At 52.3% G+C, this 21,906-nt stretch overlaps 1 protein-coding gene across 3 annotated transcripts in view; it reads right to left on the reverse strand.

The window, feature by feature from the left end:
- Positions 1–1,169: 1,169 nt before the first annotated feature.
- The window catches only part of plat (plasminogen activator, tissue), a 29,605-nt gene continuing 8,868 nt past the window's right edge, over positions 1,170–21,906 (reverse strand). Inside the window, exons 1-14 of one of the 3 annotated variants that reach the window (XM_072266321.1) lie at positions 20,988–21,043; positions 20,209–20,302; positions 18,386–18,440; positions 15,830–15,961; positions 14,666–14,776; positions 14,401–14,575; positions 13,332–13,423; positions 12,064–12,238; positions 10,685–10,779; positions 8,120–8,318; positions 6,868–7,004; positions 5,894–6,034; positions 4,659–4,810; positions 1,170–3,226 (exon numbers count right to left, since the gene is read on the reverse strand). In XM_072266321.1, the coding sequence (XP_072122422.1) occupies positions 3,029–3,226; positions 4,659–4,810; positions 5,894–6,034; positions 6,868–7,004; positions 8,120–8,318; positions 10,685–10,779; positions 12,064–12,238; positions 13,332–13,423; positions 14,401–14,575; positions 14,666–14,776; positions 15,830–15,961; positions 18,386–18,440; positions 20,209–20,302; positions 20,988–21,028 (1,797 nt within the window). In that variant the 5' untranslated portion in view covers positions 21,029–21,043 and the 3' untranslated portion in view covers positions 1,170–3,028. Of the gene's footprint in view, positions 3,227–4,658; positions 4,811–5,893; positions 6,035–6,867; positions 7,005–8,119; positions 8,319–10,684; positions 10,780–12,063; positions 12,239–13,331; positions 13,424–14,400; positions 14,576–14,665; positions 14,777–15,829; positions 15,962–18,385; positions 18,441–20,208; positions 20,303–20,918; positions 20,942–20,987; positions 21,044–21,906 lie in introns of those variants that run through there. The other 2 variants (XM_072266322.1, XM_072266323.1) reach the window with 2 other exon arrangements.

The following is a 21,906-nucleotide window of genomic DNA, read 5'->3' on the forward strand; positions in this document are numbered from 1 at the left end:
CTTGACAGTCACCATCCAGCTGGCCCCAGATGTCACTGGCTCCAGCTCTGGGCAGTACTGTAGTGTAGTGGTTAGTACAACGCTTTAACAGTACCAGTGACCCGGGTTCAATTCCCGCCACTGCCTGTAAGGGGTCTGTACGTTCTCCCCGTGACCTCGTGGGTTTCCTCTCACCGTCCAAAGAAGTACTGGTCAGTAGGTTAATTGTTTGTTGTAAATTGTCCCGTGATTAGGCTGGGGTTAAATCGGAGGTTGCTAGGCAGCGCGGCTCACGGTTTGTCAATAAATAAAATTGGTAAGTTCCTGCCAGCTGTTGACATCACAGTGCAGCCCCGTTAATCTGTGAACAAGGAGTGACAAAGCTGTGACTGACTAAAACTGCCCCGTGGAAGCTGTAAAGGGGAAATGAGAAGTTTTTATTCACACAGCGCACCTCCAGGAGAGAGCGAGAGAGACGGTCCGGGTAAATCTGAGAATCTCACTCTCCCAGCACAATCCTTTGCCACAGACGGCTGTGGAGACCAAGTCACTGGTTATATTTAAAGCAGAGGTTTATAGGTGCAAACATGAGGAATTCTGCAGATGCTGGAATTTCAAGCAACACACATCAACATTGCTGGTGAACGCAGCAGGCCAGGCAGCATCTCAGTGTCTGGGCCCGAAACGTCGACTGTACCTCTTCCTAGAGATGCTGCCTGGCCTGCTGCGTTCACCAGCAGCTTTGATGTGTGTTGCCAGAGGTTTATAGGTTCTTGATTGGTAAGGGTGTCAAAGGTCACGGGGAGAAGGCAGGAGAATAGAGTTGAGAGGGAAAATAAATGGGACGTGTGGATGTGGTGAACGGCCTAATTCTGCTTCAGTCTTACGGTCTTTGGCTGTGGCCACCCTCCTCCGAGCTTTGCAGAGTCTGACTTTATTCTGAGCGCTGTCTGCTTGACCCTTAAAATGCTTAGAGTGCAGCTCCCCCCCCCCCCCCCGGGTCTGTCTGCTTGAGTCACGGCCCAGCGAAATGCTGCCTAGCCAGCAAAAGGATGCCGGTCCATCGAAGATAGTTTAGGACAGGCATCTGCTGAAGGATCCAGACAGACCTTCTCACCAGTAAAAACCGCTGAAGGAAATTCCAACGGCTGAGTCACCCCTTGCAAATGAGAGACAGGCACCAGTGAAAATAAGCAAATACTTCAAGATTTATTTTTTTTTAAAAAAAAGGAACATGTAATGCAAGAATCTTTAAATATTGCATTAATATAATCCAGAAAAATAGTAAAACACTCAAAATATAGAACAATAAATATTTTAGTACAAAGGAATGCTTAAATACTAATGGATGGGATGGAGTGTGCATTATGAAGAGACGTTGTATGTTCTGTCACTAAGAGGCGCCCGCACACTCACACTAATTCACAGACTTGGAGGGTTGTGCAGACACATCCGCACCCCTGCAAAGGTTTGCACGCCAAGGAAGGCATTGTCAGTGGCACACTTGGAGTGGGTTCACAGTGGCGGCTCTGCAATCGTGCTGGTTCCCGTACTCGCAGGAGCAGACAGACGGGCGAGCCACTGCTTTCTGTGCCAGCGTCCCGAGGATGAGGGCTTATCTACCTCCTTCCTGCAATGTCCTCTGCCCCCCACCCCACCACCCCACGTGCACAGACAGTATGCAGGCACCATCCCACATCCAGCCGTGGACAGATGCTGGATTTGTCTGTGGCTACAGCCGCGTTTTTGCAGATTTTTTTGGTTTTCTGCGTCGTCTGAATTAAAACTCTGAACTCTTGCTTCCTTCAGTAGCGTGGCGGGCAGCCCGGCGGCATGCCAGCTGCCACGGCGCCTACAGTGCCAACAGTCGGAGTTCAATTCCCGACAGTGCCCGGAAGGAGTTTGTCCATTCCTCCCCGTTTCCTCTGGCCGCACCAGTTTCCTCCTACGCACGGGTTACGGTGAGAAAGTTGTGGGCGCGCTGTGACACTACCCAACCACCCACTCACTCCTGGATTCCACGCAGTAGCCGAGAGCGTTCCACTCTACCTCCACGCACACGGCGAGCCTGCAGTCACGGGCGGACAGTAGTCCTCACCGAAATTGGTAACGTCGGGGCAGGGGGAAAGGCAGTATCCGGAGTGGGGCAGAGGGAGCGGGGAGCTGTTTCTGTTTGGTATCATCTGCAGGCGGGAGGGGCTGCTATGCTGAGGACACTGTCCCAGTGCCAGACTGGGACAGCCCTGCAGCTATTAAACGGGTACAATTTGAGTGCTCATACAGTGTGGGCAACTATTGAAAACAGCTGGTCAAGCCAGACAAAAACATTTCAGCATTAGGATTCTTTTGACTCTAGTCAGTTGGAATAACTGAGATCTCCCAGTCATCGTGTGTGTGTGTGTGTGTGTGTGTGTCTGTCTCTGTGTGACTATGTGCAGCGTGTGTGTGTGTGTGTGTGTGTGTGTGTGTGTGTGTGTGTGTGTGTGTGTGTGTGTGTGTGTGTGTGTGTGGATAATATATACACACAGTATATGTATGTATCTGTGTCTTTCTTACTATGTGCAGTGTGTGTTTGTGTACGTGTGTGATTGTGCACGCTGTATGTGTGGGTGTATCTGTGTCAGTGTGTGTGCCTGTGTGCACTATGAGTGACTTTGAGTGTGTGTGTGTGTGTGTGTGTGTGAGACTCAGACCCCAGGCTCAATCTCCCCCACCTAGAGTCGCCAGGCTGCGGACAGAACAGAGTCTCCCCAGGGGAGGTGCTGCGATGTCAACCGGTAAAGGCAAAATGACAGGACTGGATCGGATCGGATCGGATCAGATCGGATCGGAGCGGAGCGGTTGTGCTGGAATACTACAGGAAGCAGCAAGTGACCATCAGCGTGGGCAGAGCAAGTTCTCCTCTAGTCAGAAAGCAGCTCAACAGAGGGACCCCAATGTCCGTCAGAGCCCGGGGGAGAGGGGTGGGCTTCCTCTGTCACTATGTCCTCAGCACTGGGGTGGTGGGTGGGGGTGTCAGGCACGGGGTCAGAGGTGCTGCCTGCCTCATTTACTCGCGCCGGTTGAGGCTCTTGTAATAGGGGAGTGAAGGCTTGCTCATGTGGTCACGAATCCATTCCAGGTAGTTCACCACCTTGGTGTAGACGCCAGGAACTCCCTTTTTCCCACAGGAAATCCCCCAGCTGATGATGCCTTGCAGACTCATCTGCCTCTTTGCCTCGCAGACCAGTGGACCTCCGGAATCCCCCTGTGCAGACGGAAAAAAACAGAGCTGGGGTCAGGGAGCTGAACGGGTTCTTCAGGAGTACACCGAAACAACCCCAGTGTGCCCATCGCCTCCTTGTACCAGGACCCAGACACCACAGAAAGCTTCCTATCCAGACGCACCACACTTGGCGAGGCAACGGCTCTACCCTTGACCACTGGAAACTGTTAGCCAGCATCAGGGAGCTGTGGACACATCGCAGGAAACCAGGCTCTCCTCCATGGTCTCCATCTTGCTGCCTTGGTAAAGCAGCCAGCTCAAAGACCCCACCTGCCCCCGGACGTTCTCTCTTCTCCCCCCCACCCCCACCCCATCGGGGAGATGGTCCAAGAGCCTGAAGGCCGAAGTACAACTTTCGCCTCCCTGTTACAAGACTCGTGAATGCCTCCCTAGTACGACAAGACCTGACCTCACAATCTACCTCATTATGACCTTTCACCTTATAGTTTGCCTTCACATCACTTCCTCTGTATCTATAACACTACTCTGCATTCTGCTACTGTTTTCCCATGTACGGCCTCAAGGCACCATGGTAATGAGTTGATTTGCGTGGTCCACCTGCACAGAACTTTGGTACATGTGACCAGAATAGGCTAACTTGTCAATTTCACCTGGGGAATCTTTTCAGCATCCTCTCCAAAGCGTCGACATCGTTTCTATAATTGGTGACCAGAACCGACTACAATACCCTCAGTGTAGTCCAACCAAAGCTTTAGCATGGAATCCCGATTCTTACACTCGGTGGTACGCCAGCTCGTTAGTGCAAATAGCTAATCGGCCAATCATGTGGCAGCAACTCAATGCATTAAAGCATGCAGGCACGGTCAAGAGGTCCAGTTGTTGCTCAGACCAAACATCAGAATGGGGGAAGAAATGTGATCTAAGTGACTTTGACCACGGAATGATTTTTTGGTGCCAGAAGGGGTGGTTTAAGTATCTCAGAAACTGCTGATCTCCTGGGACCTTCACACACAAGAATCTCTGGAATTTAGAGAGAATGGTGCAAAAAATAAAATGTGACCTGCGAGGGGCAGTTCTGTGGGTAAAAACACCTTGTTAACGGGAGAGGTCAGAGGAGAATGGCCAGACAGGTTCAATCCGAGGCGGCAGTAACTCAAATAACCAGGCGTGACAACTGTGGTGTGCAGAACAGCCTCTCTCAACACACAGCACATCAAACCTCGAGGCCGAAGGACTACGTCAGCACAAGACCACGAACCCACACTCAGCGGCCACTTTATTATGTACAGGTGGTACCTAGTAATGTGGCCAGTGAGTGAACACTCAATGCCCTGGCCAACGAAGGCAACCATACCATACGTGCCCGCCAGCACCCAATCCACTTTCAGGGAGCTGAGGACTTGGACCCCAAGACCCGAGCATAGATTTGAGGCCCTCCCTCCCCAGCACTAACCTTGCAGGCGTCATCATTGGTGCCCTGGGTATTGCCCGCACAGATCATGTTTTCAGTGACGCTGCGGTTGTTCAGCTGGTCCGGTGTGCATTTATTCGCCGGGTAGAGGCGCACGTTTCCCTCCTTCAGTTCCGAGGCGAACTTATGGTCAACTGAGGAGGGCAGATCAGAAGGTCAGAGGTCAGAGCGGCAGCACGAGACTCACAGGAACAGCATGACCGCTCAACCCCTCTCCCCCACCCAACAGGCTGGCGGTTGGCCTTGGCCAGGCCCTGACGTCCGAGGCAGTGCACTTTGACCCCAGAGATGGACTCCACCATGAAGACACAATGACTTTCCATTACATTCCAGAGGAATTGAGGATGATGTGGGTGGAGCTGAAACCATGACCAGACCAGCCATGATCTTATTGGATGGTGGAGCAAGTTCAATGGCACAGAGCACATTCAAATGGCGCGGCCTCAAAAAGGAAGCATTCATCATTAAGGACTCTCGCCATCCATAAGAAATAGGACCAGGAGAAGCCATTTGCCTGCTCCGCATGAGACGAGTGAAGTTGGTTTGGGAGCCCGGTGGTGGAAGGGTAATAATTGTTCCTGAACCTGGTGGTGTGGATCTAAGGCTCCTGTACCTCCTGCCTGATGGTAGTAATGAGAAGAGATCATGGTGGGGGTGTTTGACGATGGATGCTGCTCTCCTGTGACAGTGCTCCTTGTAATTGTGCTCAAAGGTGGGGAGGGCTTTGCCTGTGATGGACTGGGCTCTTGCCTGGAACTTGGAATCAGCTCAGCGGGCGTACCCCCACCCCGTCGACTCCCCCCACCCACTGACTCCCCCCTAACTCCCCCCACCCCGCCAACTCCCCCCACCCCCCAACACCACCCACCACCCCTGACTCCCCCCACTCCTCCTGACTCCCCACACCCCCCTGACTCTCCCCCACCCCGCCGACTCCCCCCACCCCCCGATTCCCCCAACTCCCCCCATCCCGCCAACTCCCCACACCCCCCGACTCCCCCCACCCCAACTCCCCACACCCCCGACTCCCCCACCCCTGACTCCACCCACCCCCCAACTCCCCCCTACCCCTCCGACTCCCCCCACCCCCTGACTCCCCCCACCCCCTGACTGTCCCCCCCCCCCCATGTGTGCTGCCTCCTCTTGCTGAGGTTTGGCCACGCCGGCACTGCGCTGCCCCCCGCCTTTCGGGTTTGACCACCCGTGGATACACTTACATGGCTGCAACCTGCCGTATCCAGAGATCTCACACTCCGTCCAGTCGGCCAGACGCTGTCCCTTCTGCGGCAGGCACACCGTGCGCGCAGACCGCGTCATCTTGGCGCACCTCCCATCCTTGGAGCGCAGTTTGATGAGGGCTGGAGGGGAAGGAGGGGGGGTTACACGTGAGACGGGTTGGGCCCGAGCTACCTGGGTGCTGTCAGCACTGCTGCGGCTGCTGCTGCCCCGCTGATGGCCGGGAGGCTCTGCAACCACGGCGTGGTGGGGGCCGGTCCACTTCCCCCCCCGGGGGCCGTACACAGGGAACGACCCCACCCACCCTCGGGTCTGTACACAGGGAATGACCCCACCCATGGGGGGGCTGTACACAGGGAACGACCCCACCCACCCTTGGGTCTGTACACAGGGAACGACCCTCACCCCTGGGGGTCTGTACACAGGGATTGACCCCCAACCCACCCTCTGGTCCGTACACAGGGAATGACCCCCACCCTCGGGTCCGTACACAGGGATTGACCCCCGACCCACCCTCTGGTCTGTACACAGGGAACGACCCCACCCACCCTTGGGTCTGTACACAGGGAACGACCCCACCCCTGGGGGGCCGTACACAGGAATTGACCCCCAACCCACCCTCTGGTCCGTACACAGGGAATGACCCCCACCCTCGGGTCTGTACACAGGGAACGACCCATCCCCACACTCAGCGTGAGACATCAGGGGAACCACTCACTCCGCCTCTCAGTTCGGTACACCGGGTACGACCTGATCACGCACGCAGTGCAGGAGGGAGAGATAGATTCGCACTACTTGTCACACGTTGCTGCGGCCATCTCGGCCTCTTCTGCTGCCTCTGACCTTCAGCTGAATGGCGGCAGTGCTTACCACGTGGGGACGGGTGGGTGGAAGGGGTCACGAGGACCTGGATGGGCCAGGCTGTTGCAGGAGGGGAAGAGGAATGGTCTCGTACCTATGTCGTTGTTGTAAGTATCTTCAGAGTATCCCTCGTGAACGAAGTATTCCTCCACCTCCAGCACCTGCTCCCCGACTGTCGACTCCTTCACCTTCGTTCTGCCCAGCACCACTCTCAGCTCTTGTGGCTTTTGTCTGTTTGGGAGCAAGAAGCTTTGAGTAACTGGGCTCATTGTATAACCCGGGCGTCTCACCTACCTCCCTGCCTCAGGGCCTCACCCTCCTCTGTACCCAAGAATCTCTGTACTTGGGGATCTCCCCATCCAAGGGTCGCTCCCTCTGACTGGGATCTTCACACTCCTACCTCGGCACCCGAGCCTCCGCATGCTGGGGTCTCTCCTACTGGGTGGGGTCTCCCTACTAGAAATGCTGGGGGAGCTCAGTTAGGCAGGCAGCGTCTGAAGAGAGAAGTGGACAGTGGACGTTTCGGGCTGAGGATGCAGTCAGAACATCGCCCTGAAACATTAACTCTGTTTCTCTCTTCACAGGCGCTGACTGACCTGCTGAGTGCTTCTGGCTTGTTCCACTTTGATATCCGGTCCCCAGCACCCTTTGCTCACCAGGGGAGACCGAGGGCGCGAGGGCTTTTCTCTTTGGGGTGAAGGAAGACGAGAAGCTGACTTGATGGGCGCACAACAGGCACAGATTGAGCGGACAGACAGAAACTTTTTCGCAGGGCAGAAATGCCTTTCAGGTGATTGGAGGGATAGTTTAGGAGGGACGCCAGAGGTAGGTTTTTGACACCGAGAGAGGTGGGTGTGTGGAACGTACTGCCAGGGGTGGTGGTAGAGGCATCAGGGACATTTAAGAGACTCTCAGATGGGCACATGGATGATAGAAGAATCGAGGGGTGTGTGGGAGGGAAGGGTTAGATCGACTTTGGAGCAGGTTAAACAGTCAGCACAACATTGTGGGCCGAAGGGCCTGTACTGTGCTGTAGTGGGCAGGTCAGGCAGCATCTATTGAGGGAAGCGAACAGTTGACACTTCAGGATGATGGGTCCTGCCCATTCGCTCTAAGACGGACAACTCCTAAAGATGAGAGAGATGTGGGAATATGATGCGCTCATTCAAGGAAAGATTAAAATAGAAGCTACGGGAAAAGTAGACAGCAGAGGGCAGGCTCTTTGGGCCACAGCATTGTGCCAACTGTTTAACCTACTCCAAGATCAGCTTCTACGTTTTCTGACTGTTAGTCACTCGCCTCCGAGCACCCGCAGTCCCAAGGCCCCTAGCCCAGCAACTACTTACTTGTCCTGAAAGCAGTGAGCCGCGGTCAGGACCCAGCACGAGGCGATCAGGCTCCCTCCGAATTGGAATCGCAGGTCTTTGCCCCGTTTGTCATAGTACATGACGGCTGCCTGCCACGGGTGGGACGTGATGTCGACGAATGCCCCACCCTTGATCCTGAACTGCTGGAGCATGGGGTCTCTCCTGCCGCAGGTCTCCTCTGCAAGTGGGCAAAAGGGTTTCAGCCCTTCCCATCAGACTTAACGAGACAAAGTTTGGTAACGGGGAAGAAGGTCGTCAAAGGGTAACATCAGGATATGGATCAGTTAAAGACTAAAGACGTGGAGAGCATGCCTTATAGGTTGAGTGAACTTGGCCTTCTCTCCTTGCAGTGGCGGAGGATGAGAGGTGACCTGATAGAGATGTATAAGATGATGAGAGGCATTGATTGTGTGGATAGTCAGAGGCTTTTTCCCAGGGCTGAAATGGCTAGCACGAGAGGGCACAGTTTTAAGGTGCTTGGAAGTTCGTACAGAGGGGATGTCAGAGGTAAGTTTCTCACACAGAGAGTGGTGGGTGTGTGGAATGCACTGCCAGCGACGGTAGTAGAGGCGGAAACAATAGAGTCTTGTAAGAGAGTCTTAGACTTGTACATGGAGCTTAGAGAAATAGAGGTAGGGAAATTCTAGGCAGCTCCTAGAGTACAACATTGTGGGCCGAAGGGCCTGTAATGTGCTGTAGATTTCTGTGTTTCTTTTTTTATTTGTCAAATGTACCTCGAGATATACAGTGAAATGTGGCGTTTGTGTTACTGACAAACGCAGTCTGAGGACGTGCTGACAGCAGCCCAAAGTAGCATACTCACAACCTACTAACCCGAACCGTGCACCTTCTGAATGGAATGTGGGAGGAAATGGGAGCTCCCGGAGGAAACCCACAGGTTCACAGAGAGAACGGGCACTGCAAAGGGTGAGACTAACCGCTGTGCTAAGGTACACAGTGGCAGACATGGGCAGAGGAGTGGCAGATGGAGTTTAATCTGGGCAAGTGTGAATGGTTGTACTTCAGAGACAGGATCCTGAACAGCAGCGACGTATGGAAAGATGCTGAGGGTCTCTCTGAAAGTGGCAATGCAAGTCGATAAAGAACACGTATAGCATGCTTGCCTTCAGTGGTTGGGCCATTGAGTATAAGAATCAGGAAGTCCCATTGCGGCTTTGTGAAACTCTGGTTGGGCTGCATTTGGAGTATTGTGCACAATCCTCGTTGTCCCATTACAGGAAGTACATAGAGGGTCTGGAGAAGGTGCCGAAGAGGTTCACCAGGATGCTGCCTGGATTAGAAGGTATGTTCTATAAGGAAAGGTCGGATAAACTTGGGCTGCTTTTGCTGGGGCAGCGGAGACCCTACAAGAGCTGCCAATTTTGTGAGAGGTACACTGTACATAAGATAGATAATTTTTTCCCCCATGGTAGAAATGTCAGATACTAGAGGATATGCATTAAAGGTGAGGTGGGGGGGGGACTTAAAGGTGATGTGCAGGGTAATTTTTTTTTAAACACAGAGAGAGTGAATGGTGTCAGGACTGGGCTGTCAGGGGAGATGGTGACAGTTGAGAAGCTCTTAGACATGTGAATCAGCAGGGAGAGAGATGGATCATGTGCAGGCAGAGGAGATTGAGTTGGATATGGCATCATGTTTGCCAGAGTCCTTGTGGGGTGAAGTTCAAGTCAAAGTAAGTTCATTATCAAAAGTACATATATGTCACCATCAGATTCACTTCTCACAGGAAATAAAGAAATACCATAGAACTTATGAAAAACCATTCACAAATAATGACACACAACCAATGTGCAAAAGAAGTCAAACTTATAGATAAATAATACTGAAAACATGGGTCGTAGACCCCATAGAGTGTGAAAGTGAGTCTGTGGGTCAAGGAATGAGCTCAGTGTGCCAGCGGGTGAAGTTATCCACACCAGTTCAGGGGGTTAATAGTTCTAGGGTAGTAACTGTTCCTGAACCTGATGGTGTGGTATCTCTACAGCCCAGTCCGTCACAGGCAAGGCTCTCCCCACCGCTGAGCACGTCTACAAGGAGCACCGCCATGAGAAAGCAGCATCCATCATCAAGGACCTCACCACCAGAGCCATCAGGAGCCTCAGGACTCACACCAGCAGGTTCAGGAACAGTTACCACCCCTCAATCATCAGGCTTCTGAACCCCATCACTGAACTGTTCCCACAACCTATGGACTCACTTTCAAGGACTCTTCATCCCACGTTCTTGATATTTATTGCTATTTATTTATTATTATTTATTTTTCTTTTGCATTTGCACAGTTCCTTGTCTTTTGCATGCTGTTTGTCAGCCCTGTTGGGAGTGGTCCTTCATTGAATCTATAATAGTTATTGAGTATGCCCACAAGAGAATGAATCTCAGGGTCATAAATGGTGACATAGGTGTACTTTGAGAATAAATTTATTTTGGATTTGAACTTTGAACTTTGGATGTGTGTCAGAGGGAGTGTGAGTGGTGAGGGGTACGAACGCTCATGATGTGTGTCAGCGAGGGTGTGATTCTCACCTTCTGGGTTACAGTGTTTAATGTCACAAGGTTCCACGGTGACTTCACGCCTTCCCTTTACGTGGCACCAAGGTTCTGGACTTCCATTGGGATTCCTGGAGAGAGACATTGAGCAAGAGTTAGCAAACAGGTTTATTAGAACGTGTATCTATCTGTTCCTTGGGGAAAAAAAAACAGCTTGCTAGACTAGCCCCACCTTTTGCACAGAGTGGCAAGTACCCGGACCAAAGATAACATCAGAATCAGCCTGAAGAAATTCAACGTTACATCAAAAACCGGGAAGACATCGTACTCAACAGATGCACGTGGAGGAAATCTGTTCAAGAGGGAGGTGCGTACATTGAGAGCGACCCTCGTCGTGCCGCAGAGAAAGGAGAGACCGGACAATCAAAAGACCCAAGCAGTAACTATGGTAACCATCTACTGTCACCCACACCGCACCGGAACGAGTGGATCCCGGATCAGCCCCCACAGCCACCCAAGACCCACCTATAGACAGCCCCTTGGGAGAACATCTTACACGACTTGAGTCATGGCACGACGAGACTACATGGAAATCACTGCCCAAGGACAGTAAAAAGCACTGAGCGGACCACAGGGGTTTCCCTCCCCTGCAGTTGGTCAGCACGGATCAGACGGGCTGAAGGGCCTATTTCTGAGCCGTTTGAACCTACGACTTTGCTCCAGGTGGGTGTTCCTTCCACTTTTTGGTGCCAGGGACCATGTCCCCCTGCACGGCCACCTCCTCCCCTCCATGCACCGCCACTGGCCATTCTGCCCATCCGTCCATACTGGCAGACAGGCACCTGCCCCCACCGTCCAGTGCTGGGCCTGCAGCTGTGCACGTCCCGGTCTGTCAGGGGCAGGGGGTGGGGGTGGTTTCTGTGGCAACTCCCACCCCTCTGGGTGAACACATCCCCCTCCCAATTCCTCCGCCCTTCACTTTAAAACTACCTCGCCAAGGGAAGCAAGGCGGCGTAATGATTAGTGTACAGTTAACATGAGACTGTATAGCGCCAGAGACCGGGTTCAATTCCTGCCACTGCCTGTTCTCCCCGTGACCGCGTGGGTTTCCTCCAGGTGCTCCAGTTTCCTCCCACAGTCCAAAGACGTATTGGTTAGCTTAGTAAGTTGGAGCATGCTCTGTTGATTCTGGAAGTATACATATGGGCTGCCCCCCAGCTCACCGTTGGACTGTGTTGGACTTTAAAGTAAAAACGACGCATTTTGCACGTACAAAAAATAAAGTTAATTTTTTTTTCCCCAGGGGAGAGAGGCCCCCCCCCCACCTGGGGCCTTCACTATTCCACCTACACCTCAGTAAAGTTTCCCCTTGGCCCCTGTTCTGTAGCTTCTCCGGCCTCTGGGCTGAGTCATACCTGCAGTAGTTGTGGCTGCCAAGCCCTAGGCGGTGGGCGTCGGGCACCCAGGCGTTGTACGCCCTGCGTCGCAGCAGCTCGGAGTCCCAGCTGATGCAGGGTTGCCCGGACTGTGAGTAGTCCTTTGTTCCCCGGTACGACGCTCCATTTGAGATATAGCACTCGTCTTTGAACTCTGCGGACGGACAGCAGCTCGGTTATGAAAGAGTCAGTTCTCGGCGCACCTCTGAGCCCTCCCAGGACTATGGGTCCAGGGGACAGCTGGCTTCCCGCGGGGTGGGGAACAAGGTCCAAGGGCATCAGGAGGCTGCTGATGAGAGAGGGTGAGCTACGCTTGGGGGTTGGGAGGGGGGTGAGATAGTATTCCCAAGAGGGGCAATGTTGTGGAGAAAGAGATAAAGAGATAGAAAGAGAAAAGGATGGTTAAAAAGAGATAAATATAAATATTTTAGTGAATGTACTGCTGGTGACTGGTAAAAAGACCCTTACCAGGAAATGGTTGTCACAGGAGAGCCCAACTTTAAATGTATGGATGGAAATTACAATGGACATTTACAAGATGGAGAAGATAACAGCATCTGTTAATCATAAGTTGGAACAATTTTATTCATACTGGAAAAATGGTTTAACTACATAACATCTTATAGGCCTGATTTTATTCTCACAAGTCAATGAATATGTTGTTTAAAAAAAGATCACTCCCTACTCTGTACATAGTTTTCTACTTTTGATTGTTCTTTCTTTCCTCTCCTTTCTATAAGAGTAAACTTCAGATAAATATTATGTGGAACTTTGTGACAAATACGATTATATGATATATATGTACAGTATCTGAAATACATCTTGTGGAAATGTTTGTTTGATGATGAAATTCAATAAAATATAGGTTACAAAAAAAAAGAAAGAGAAAAGGAAAGAGAGGAGAGATGAGAGAGAGTGAGAAAGGAAAGAGAGCATAAGAGCAGGAGAGATAGAAAGAAGAGCGAGAGGGAAGTGGAGAGAGAGAAGAATGAAAAAGAGGGAATGGGAGGAGTGAGAGAGAGAATGAAGAAGAGAAGACATCCCTAGCAGGGTAAGGGGGAGAGATGGCGATAGAGACAATGAGAGAGGTGTCGGTGGGGCAATGGGGAGACATGGAGTACGTTGAGGATCAGTGGTGGCCTAATTGTCTGCAGTCCAGCAGTAGGAGGAAGTCACCATAACGAGAGGCGAAAAGCAACCCTCCTCCCAGCAATCCCACCCCTCCAAGGGAATCTGTGGAGACTTACTGCGAGGGCAGGCAGGGAGGCTGCATTTCTCCCAGCTAATGACGTGTCCGTTGTAGACGTGGCACCAGGGCACTGAGTCGTTGTCAGGGTTCCTGCAACAAGACAGAGGTCACACTCACAACAGCGGGAGGGGTCTGGCGGGCAGGGAAGCGGCGGGGTGGGGCGGGGGGGCGGGGGGAGCTTGGAGGTGCGCACAAAACCATGAGGTGCATGCAGATGAGGAATCACCCAGCCTGCCCCCGGGGTAAGGAAACCAAGAACTAGAGGGGACAGGCTCACGGTGAGAGGGGAGCCGAGGGGAAATTCTTCACAGAGAGAGGGTAAGCCACCATAAGAAGTGGTAGAACCAGCAGAGTAACAATTAAAAGAGACTTGGACAGGGATGTGGATGGATACAGGCCAAATGGGACCAACCTGGATGGATGTCCTGGTCAGCATAAATGAGCCGGGCTGAAGGGCCTGTTTCTGTGCTGTATGACGCTATGGGTTTACAAGACACCCAGAGAGGAGTAGGTAAGCTAATGGCAGGCTGACGCCACACTAAACCATCTACATAAACTGCGTTTCTGTGGAGGGTTTAATATTAACAACTCGCTGGATGTTTTTTTTTGCTTTTGGCACCATTCTTTGTAAACTCCAGAGTCTGTTGTGCCTAAAAATCCCAGGAGATCAGCAGTTTCTGAGATATTCTAATCATCCTGGGTGGCACCTAATTAACTAGCTTGTTTATTTCGGTTTTTCTCTTAAAGATGTGCCGGGTGTGCTCCGGCTAGCACTGCACCCCTGGATATCAGAGGTAAGATTTTTTTTATGCAGAGAGTGGTTTTGCACAAGGAACACCCTGCCAGAGGTGGTGGTAGAGGCAGGTACATTAGGGACATTTAAGAGACTCACATGATGATGAGGTAGGATGATAGGGTTAGATTGGTATTAGGATAAAGGGTCAGCACAACACTGTGGGCTGAGTAGCCTGTACTACACTGTGCTGTATATGTAGCAGTTCGGGTTCTGATTCCGAAGGGAGGTCGGTGAACAGCGGCTCCAGTCGGTGAGCTGGGAGGGTGCGTACCTGCAGAAATTGTGGTTCCCCAGACCCCACTGCTGGGCGTTGGTGGCATGGCCGTTGTAGCGCGATAAGGCCACGACCCTCATGTTCCAGTTGAGGCACCGCTTCCCGGAGACGGTTCTGCTCCACGTCCCACGGTAGCTGGTGCCGCGACCCCTGTAACAGCGCTCCTTGGTGTCTGTGACGCAGAGGGAGAGGAGAGTGAGGGCCAGACGGAGAAGGCGCGGGGACCGAGCTGAGTTTGCAAAAGAGCAGCGGTGGGACTTACCGATTTCACACAGTGGTCCCTTGTACCCACTTTGGCACTTGCAGACTTGGTCTGCTGAGTACACGGCCTGTTGACACTTCCCACCATTGTAGCACATGTTCTTGGGACAATCTGTCAAAATGGGAACACAAGGCAGAGTTAGGCACCTCCACTAGACCGGAAACTCGCCCGCCGCAGGGCCGGGAATTTTTGGAGTTCACTGCGGCAGATGGCTGCCAAGGCCAAAATGGGTCAGGAGCGTCTGATGGCTCTGGGTCTGTACCCGCTGGAGTTTAGAAGAACGAGGGAGGGTCTCATTGATATTGAAGGGCGTGGATAGAGTGGGTGTAGAGAGATCGTCTCCTATAGCAGGGCAATCTGGGACCAGAGGGCACAGCCTCAGAATAGAAGGACATCCCAAGAAGCAACTTCTTTAGCCAGAGGGTTTGATATCTGTGGAATTCATTGGCACAGGTGACTGCGGAGGCCGAGTCATTAGGTATATTTAAAGTGGAGGTTGACAAGTTCTTAGTTAGTAAAGGCTTCAGGGGTTACACAGAGAAGGCATGAGAATAGGGCTGAGAGGGAATATAAATCAGCCGTATACAATTAGCACCGGAGGAACTCGGCAGGCATCTTTGGAGGGAAATAAGCAGTCGGCACTTTTTGTCCGAGATTTCTTCCTTCGCTCTCCCTTTAGATTTCTCACAGTCGATGAACTCGTCAAAACTACCTCAATATTCCTTTGCACTACTCATTTATTTTGTAAACTTGTAATAACTTCCATGCACGGTTCGGTCCTGCTGCAGCAGAACAACGTCTGTCACGGCGTTCGGCAGTGAGGATGCAGCTGAACCGATGCTGGCTGAGTGGTCCTGGCCCAGGGAGCAGGGACCATCCTGTGTGGACAGTTACCGCCTTCTGCCTCGATCACGCCGGCAGCAATTCTAATGATTTAAAGACTAGCTTTATTTGTCATAAGAACATGAGAAACAGGAGCAGGGGTCGGCCATCTGGCTCGTCGAGCCTGCTCTGCCATTCAATAAGATCATGGCTGATCTGACCATGGACTCATCTCCACCTGCCTGCCTTTTCCCCATAACCCTTAATTCCTCCCACTATGCGCCAACCACCAATCAAACCCGGGTTTTCCAGCCGCTGGTACCGTAAAGCTGCCACACCTACCTTGTACCGGGACACTGTGACACCGTATTTCCGACCGGCTGCATCGGCAGTACTTCATCCGTCTTCCGTCCACCTGAAGCCACGTCTCGTCCTCCAGGTACACGTGCAGGTTGGTGTAGTCCAGACAGTTACCTGGAACGATCAGGACAGCTGGAGTCAGTACCACATCTGGCCGACCCCTCCCATGGGGGCAAAGACACAACCACAGAACAGCAAGAGAGTTCTCATTTTCTTGTGCAAAGCTCTGAACTGCTTTATACAACCATAGAGGATTACAGCACGTAAAGAGGCCCTTTGGCCCGTTTAGTCTGTACCGAACTGTTATCCAGCCTAACCCCAGTGACCCACATCTGGAGCACAGGCCGCCCGTCGTACCGACAGATGTCTGATTTCCTTTGCCTGAACTGAAGCTGTAGGTAGCACTGGGCAGGATCACTGGAATATAACCATCCCGGCTTGCTGCTGGAACGTGATAAACTGCACCTCGGCACTTTGCGGAGGAAGGCGTCGCAGAAACCAGCCTCCCCTCCGAGGACTCGGCCTGACACTTCTCACTACACCATTGAAGCAGCCAGCCCCCACCCACTCTGGACGCTCTCCCCTCTCCCCTCTCCCCTCTCCCATCAGAAGCCTGAGAGCACGTACCACCAGGCTCATCGTCAGCTTCTGCCCTGCTGTTATCACTCTTGAATGGACCTCTCGGACGATAAAACGGACCCTGGGCCTCACCGTCTACCTGGTTAAGACCCTGCACTTTATCGCTGACCCGCACACAACCTTCTCAGTGGCTGTCACACTTTATTCTGCATTGTCATTGTTTCGCCTCGTTCTGGCCCACTGCACTGCCTGGTGATCGTAAAGCTTCGTTTGTCACATGCACGTCAAAATGTGCAGCGAAATTTGCCGTATCTGCGTCAAGTCAAATCGGCCAGGATGGCGCGAAGTGCCACCGACACTGTTAGGCCAGGACTCACTAACCCTAGCCATACGTCCTTGGAATGGGGGAGGGAACCAGGGCACCCGGAGGAAACCCACGTGGTCACGGGGAGAACATACAAACGCCTCGCGGACAGCGGTGGGAATCGAACCCTGGCCGCTGTTACACGTTACATTAGCCGCTAAGCCATGTACCGCACTGAGCTCTGTATGCACGTTGTGTAAGGCTGCAGCTCGCTACCTTGTGACAATAATTATAAATCAATCGGATCAGATAGAAAAGCCTCAGTGGGCCATTTGGCCCCTCTAGCCGTTCCCCCGGGTCACAGCTGCTCCACCTCGAACTTGCTCCAGAGCTGCTCCCCTCAGTCCACCGGGGCTGGGGCTGCTTTGTAACCTGGGCGGAGTTCCCCTTCCGGAGGGGCCGACATCGGGGGAACTGAGCTCATTCCAGCTGCCGCTGACTTTAAAAGGATGACCCAGTCAAGGTGGAGCTGTGCTCCCACATCCGTCAAGGTCATAGCTCAGATTTAATGGGTTCTTATAGTTTTGTGGGGACAGTTTTGGGAACAGAGCAGGGAGAGAGTGTGTGTGTGTGTGTGTGTGTGTGTGTTGTCAGTCTGAGTGAGTGTGTCTGTGTGTGCATATGTCTGTGAGTGTGAGAGACAGAGAGAGAGAGAGAGAGTGAGTGTTAAAGAAGCTTGTTTTACTCTTGTGTTGTTCTGCTGAAGTATGCTGTCACACGCAGGCTGCCCCGAGCACGTCGTCGGGTGTGTTGGTGGTCAACGCAGACGACATGTGGCACTGTGTGTTTCGATGCACGTGTGATAAGTAACTCGGAATTTGAACCTGCAGCAGTGAGATCTCCCAGGGTCAGGGTCAGGGTCCCGACCAACATTCCTCCCTGTACTGTCACCGGCCAACACCCTGCTCCTGACCTTCCCCTCCCCGCTGGAGCTGGTGCTCCCAGGCTTCGCTCGAACAGCCCCTGCCGTTGGAAGTCGCACCCTGATGGTGCACCTCACCGGCAACAGCCGTCTGATTGGACAGCAGGATTGTTGGGATCTTCCTATGCCAACGTGACAAGAAGTACGAACAAACAAATGGCCAGAGACAGCACCCGGTAACAAGGGATACGTGTGCGTGTGTGTGTGTGTATATGCACGTGTGTGTGAATGTCTGTATTTGTGTGTGAGTGCACTGTATGTGTGTGAGTGTACTGTATGTGTGTGTGGACAGGACGTTCTGTTACCTGGGGACTTCAGCTGTGATTCCGCAGTGGGACACGGAGCACAGAACAGTGACAGAAACAGACAAACGTTCCCATTCCCCACCAACCGCCCCTCGACCCAAAGAAAACACCCACTCATACACACACAGACTGACCCTCTACTCAAAAAACACCCACTCATACACACACAGACCTCCCCTCTACCCAGAAAAACACCCAGTCCCACACACCTTCCACTTTGCTGATTTCACCTATTTGTACCCATCATAGTTGTCATATTTTGAACAGTTTTCTTTTGCCTGTGTCTCTACTCCCTCTACACCTCCTCCACTACCCACACGCACGCACACACACAATCACTGGAACCTCAGCTGGGGGGGTGAACTTACTTTGAGAAATGATGTTAAGTCTCCTTGTGCCTCTCCTGACCCGCGAGAGCTGATGCTGGAAGAGAAGAGACCCAAGGGGTGAGAACTGGGGGATCATCAAAGATTTCTACCCCCCCCCCACATGTTTCCCCTCTCCCCAGCAAGTTTCGAGCATTGCCAGGCCTCGGTGCCCAACTGTCTGAGGGGGACTGCCAGTGAGTTGGTTCACTCTCTCAGGGAGGGCAATGTTCCCAGCTCCTGGGTCAGACAATTTGTGTAGCAGAGGAGCGAGAAGGAGAGGTGGGGTCAGTGGCTCCCAGTTTGATGGTGAGACTCCAATGCCAGGCCTGCAAACTAGCTATTGAAGGTCACTAAATCATGTGGCAACAAGGACGGCCCTTCAGCCCATCGTGTTTGTTCTAGCCCTTCAGCAGGGCTATCCAAACGGAACTTACAACATTACAGCACACTACAGGCCTTTTGGCCGCGGTATCGTGCTGACCTTTTAACCCGCTGAGCCTTCCCTCCTACATAACCCTCTATATTTCTATCATCCATGTGTCCATATTAGAGCCTCTAAAATGTCCCTAATGTATCTGCCTCTACCACGACCCCTGGCAGAGCGTTCCAGACACCCACCATTCTCTGATAAAGAACCAACCTCTGACATTCCCACTAATCTGTCCTGCACTCACCTGAAAAGCCTGCCTTCTGGTATTGGCCATTGTTACCCTAGGAAAAAGATGCTTGCTGTCCACTTGACCTATACCTCTTCTAACCTTACACACCTCTATCAATTTGCCTCTCATCCTCCTTCACCCCTAGCTCGCTCAACTTTTCCTTATGAGACATGCTCTCTAATCCAGGCAGCACCCTAGTAAATCTCCTCTGCACCCTCTCTAAAGCTTCCATTCTCCCTTTGATGAGGTGACCGGAAATGAACACAATGCTCCAAGTGCAGCATTACCTGATGACTCTTGAACTCAGTCTCCCGACCAATGAAGGCCACACGCCATACATCTTCTGAACCATCCTATCCACTTGCGCAGCAACTCTGAGGTATGCATGGACGTGGACTGCAGAGGTTGCTCTGTTCCTCCACACTGCTCAGAATCCTGCCATTAACCCTGCATCTGCCTTCAAGTTCCACCTTCCAAAGGAATCCCTTCACACTTCTCCAGGTGGAACTCTGCCTGCCATTTCTCAGCCCATCTCTGCCTCCTGTCATCCAGGGCAGTCTGGGCTTGGACAATTGGAACATAGAACAGACCGTCAAAAGGACGGGTCCTTTGGCCCAGCATGCTGTGCAGGATGTTCATTCCTCACTTGCACAAACGTCTCCTTCCCTTTTTCATCAAGGGGGGAAAAATGGGGGCTGAGGTCGAGAGGGGAGAATGGGGGCCAAGGTCGAGAGGGGAGAATGGGGGCCAAGGTCGAGTAGGGAGAATGGGGAGAAGAGGTCAGGTGGGGAGATCGGGGAGCAGAGGTCAGGTGGGGAGATCGGGGAGCAGAGGTCAGGTGGGGAGATCGGGGAGCAGAGGTCAAGTGGGGAGCATGGGGCAGAGGTCAAGTGGGGTGAGTTGGAGAGGGAGTTTAGCGGAGAGAGGCTGATGTGGAATGAGAATGCATTTGTGGGCGGGGAGAAGGAGGGAGGATTGTGAGTGAAAGCAGGAGGGGGAGTGGAGTTTGAAGCCCTTACCTCTGAGGCCAGAATGGGGGGCAGAGGTTGAGGGGGGCGAGTTGGAGAGGGAGTTTAGCAGGGAGAGGCTGATGTGGAATGAGAATGAGAAGGAGGGACGATTGCGAGTGAAAGGAGGAGGGGAAGTGGATTTTGAAGCCCTTACCTCTGAGGCCAGCACTAGGCCAAGTAGCAGGGCGATGAGGGTGGAGATTTTCACCAGCATGTTCTTCCTTTGTCCTGATCCTCTGGCTGTATTCCTACAAGGACATTAACAAAGACATCGTTAAAGCTGGCAGTGGTCGCCCTCGGTTACCGATTCTCTGACCTACCGCCCTGACACCAGCAAGCAGATTGTTGAGTCTTGCGGATAAAAACCGAAGGAAGTTTCACACAGTGGAGGAATGAAAGGTTTGGGCTGATCCTATCAAAGCTATCTTCAGTGAGATTGGTGACTTGCAGATGTAGAGCCCAGTGTGATGGATGGTTTACTGTAAAACCCTGGGATTTCAACTTCAGGACGTTATACAGGCCAGATCTCAGATTGGCCCATCATGTCCGTTGCTTGGACTACCCAAGCTTCCCATCTTCCTTCCCACAGCTGCGTCAGCTTTCCCATTCCGTTTTAGGCCAATTTCCACGACTATCTGTTTCAACCATTCTTTCTCAAAATTGCTCAACTCTCTGCTGGTCATCTTGGACGCAGGTCATCAGCCGAGCCTCCCTGCGCTTACTGGAGAGAAGTTGTCCGCATTTGCCCCACCAAGTCTCAATACCAGCCTCTGACTTCTGCTCTCCCTGGCCCCCTCCCCATGACCTTCTCCCTAAGGAGACTGTAGCCCAGTTTCTCCACAGAACATGACCCCCATTCCTTGCCTCAACATCTCCTCTAGTGTGCGACCGAGGTGGGCGGAAGAGCATCGCTGGACGGACAAAATGCCAAACCTGGAAGTGGACGGGCTACAGCAGCAGACGACTGGGAACATAATAAAGCGGCTACTGAATGTATATCTGTTAGCCACGACTGATTCAACAAGTTTAAAATAAATACAAAGGGTACTGTACAAGAACAGAATGTCCATTGAAATAATAAATACATGGCATTTTACCAGTTGCCAGAATTCAACAACTGTGCTGGCTCTGAAGAATGAACATAACTGAGAGATTTTCCTCTGAACTCCATCCGCCCTGAGCATGTGTGAGATCGAAGATAAGACATGGAGCACACTGCCAGGGCTTGTGGTAGAGGCAGATACATTAGCGACATTTAAGGGACCCTTAGATAGGCTCCTGGGTGATAGTGAAATGGAGGGTTAGGTCCACCTTGGAGCAGGTTGAAAGGTCAGCACGGCATTGTGTACTGTTCCAGTCGTGAGAAACACGAGGAGTCCAAGCGTGGCTAACGACACGGAAGCAGGGAGAGAACTCACTGCGGGCAGCTGTGCTTGGCTCCAAAATGCTGCAGTGGGAAGACAGGACCCTAGCTCTGATCAGGCAGCTCACAGTCACCCCTCCCTACAGGGATTGCGTGGCTCTCGCCAATATTTTCCATCTGCTGGAGATCTCCAGAGGGGAGGGAAGCTAATTCTGACATTTCCTCTGATTATTGTCAGCCTCCTTGGTCAGGGAACTTTAATTGTATTTTTTTTTGCTGGGTACCGTAAAACACAGACTACAGGAAGCAACGCAATCTGCTGGGTACTGTAAAACACACACTACAGGGAGCAACACAATCTGCAGGGTACCGTAAAACACAGACTACAGGGAGCAACACTGTCGTCTGCTGGGTACTGTAAAACACGGACTACAGGTAACAATACCATTGAGAGTAACTGACACAAAATTTGAGCTGCTCGGGTTTGCT

Source organism: Mobula birostris, chromosome 8 (genome assembly GCF_030028105.1).
Source record: "Mobula birostris isolate sMobBir1 chromosome 8, sMobBir1.hap1, whole genome shotgun sequence".
Lineage (NCBI taxonomy): Eukaryota > Metazoa > Chordata > Chondrichthyes > Myliobatiformes > Myliobatidae > Mobula > Mobula birostris.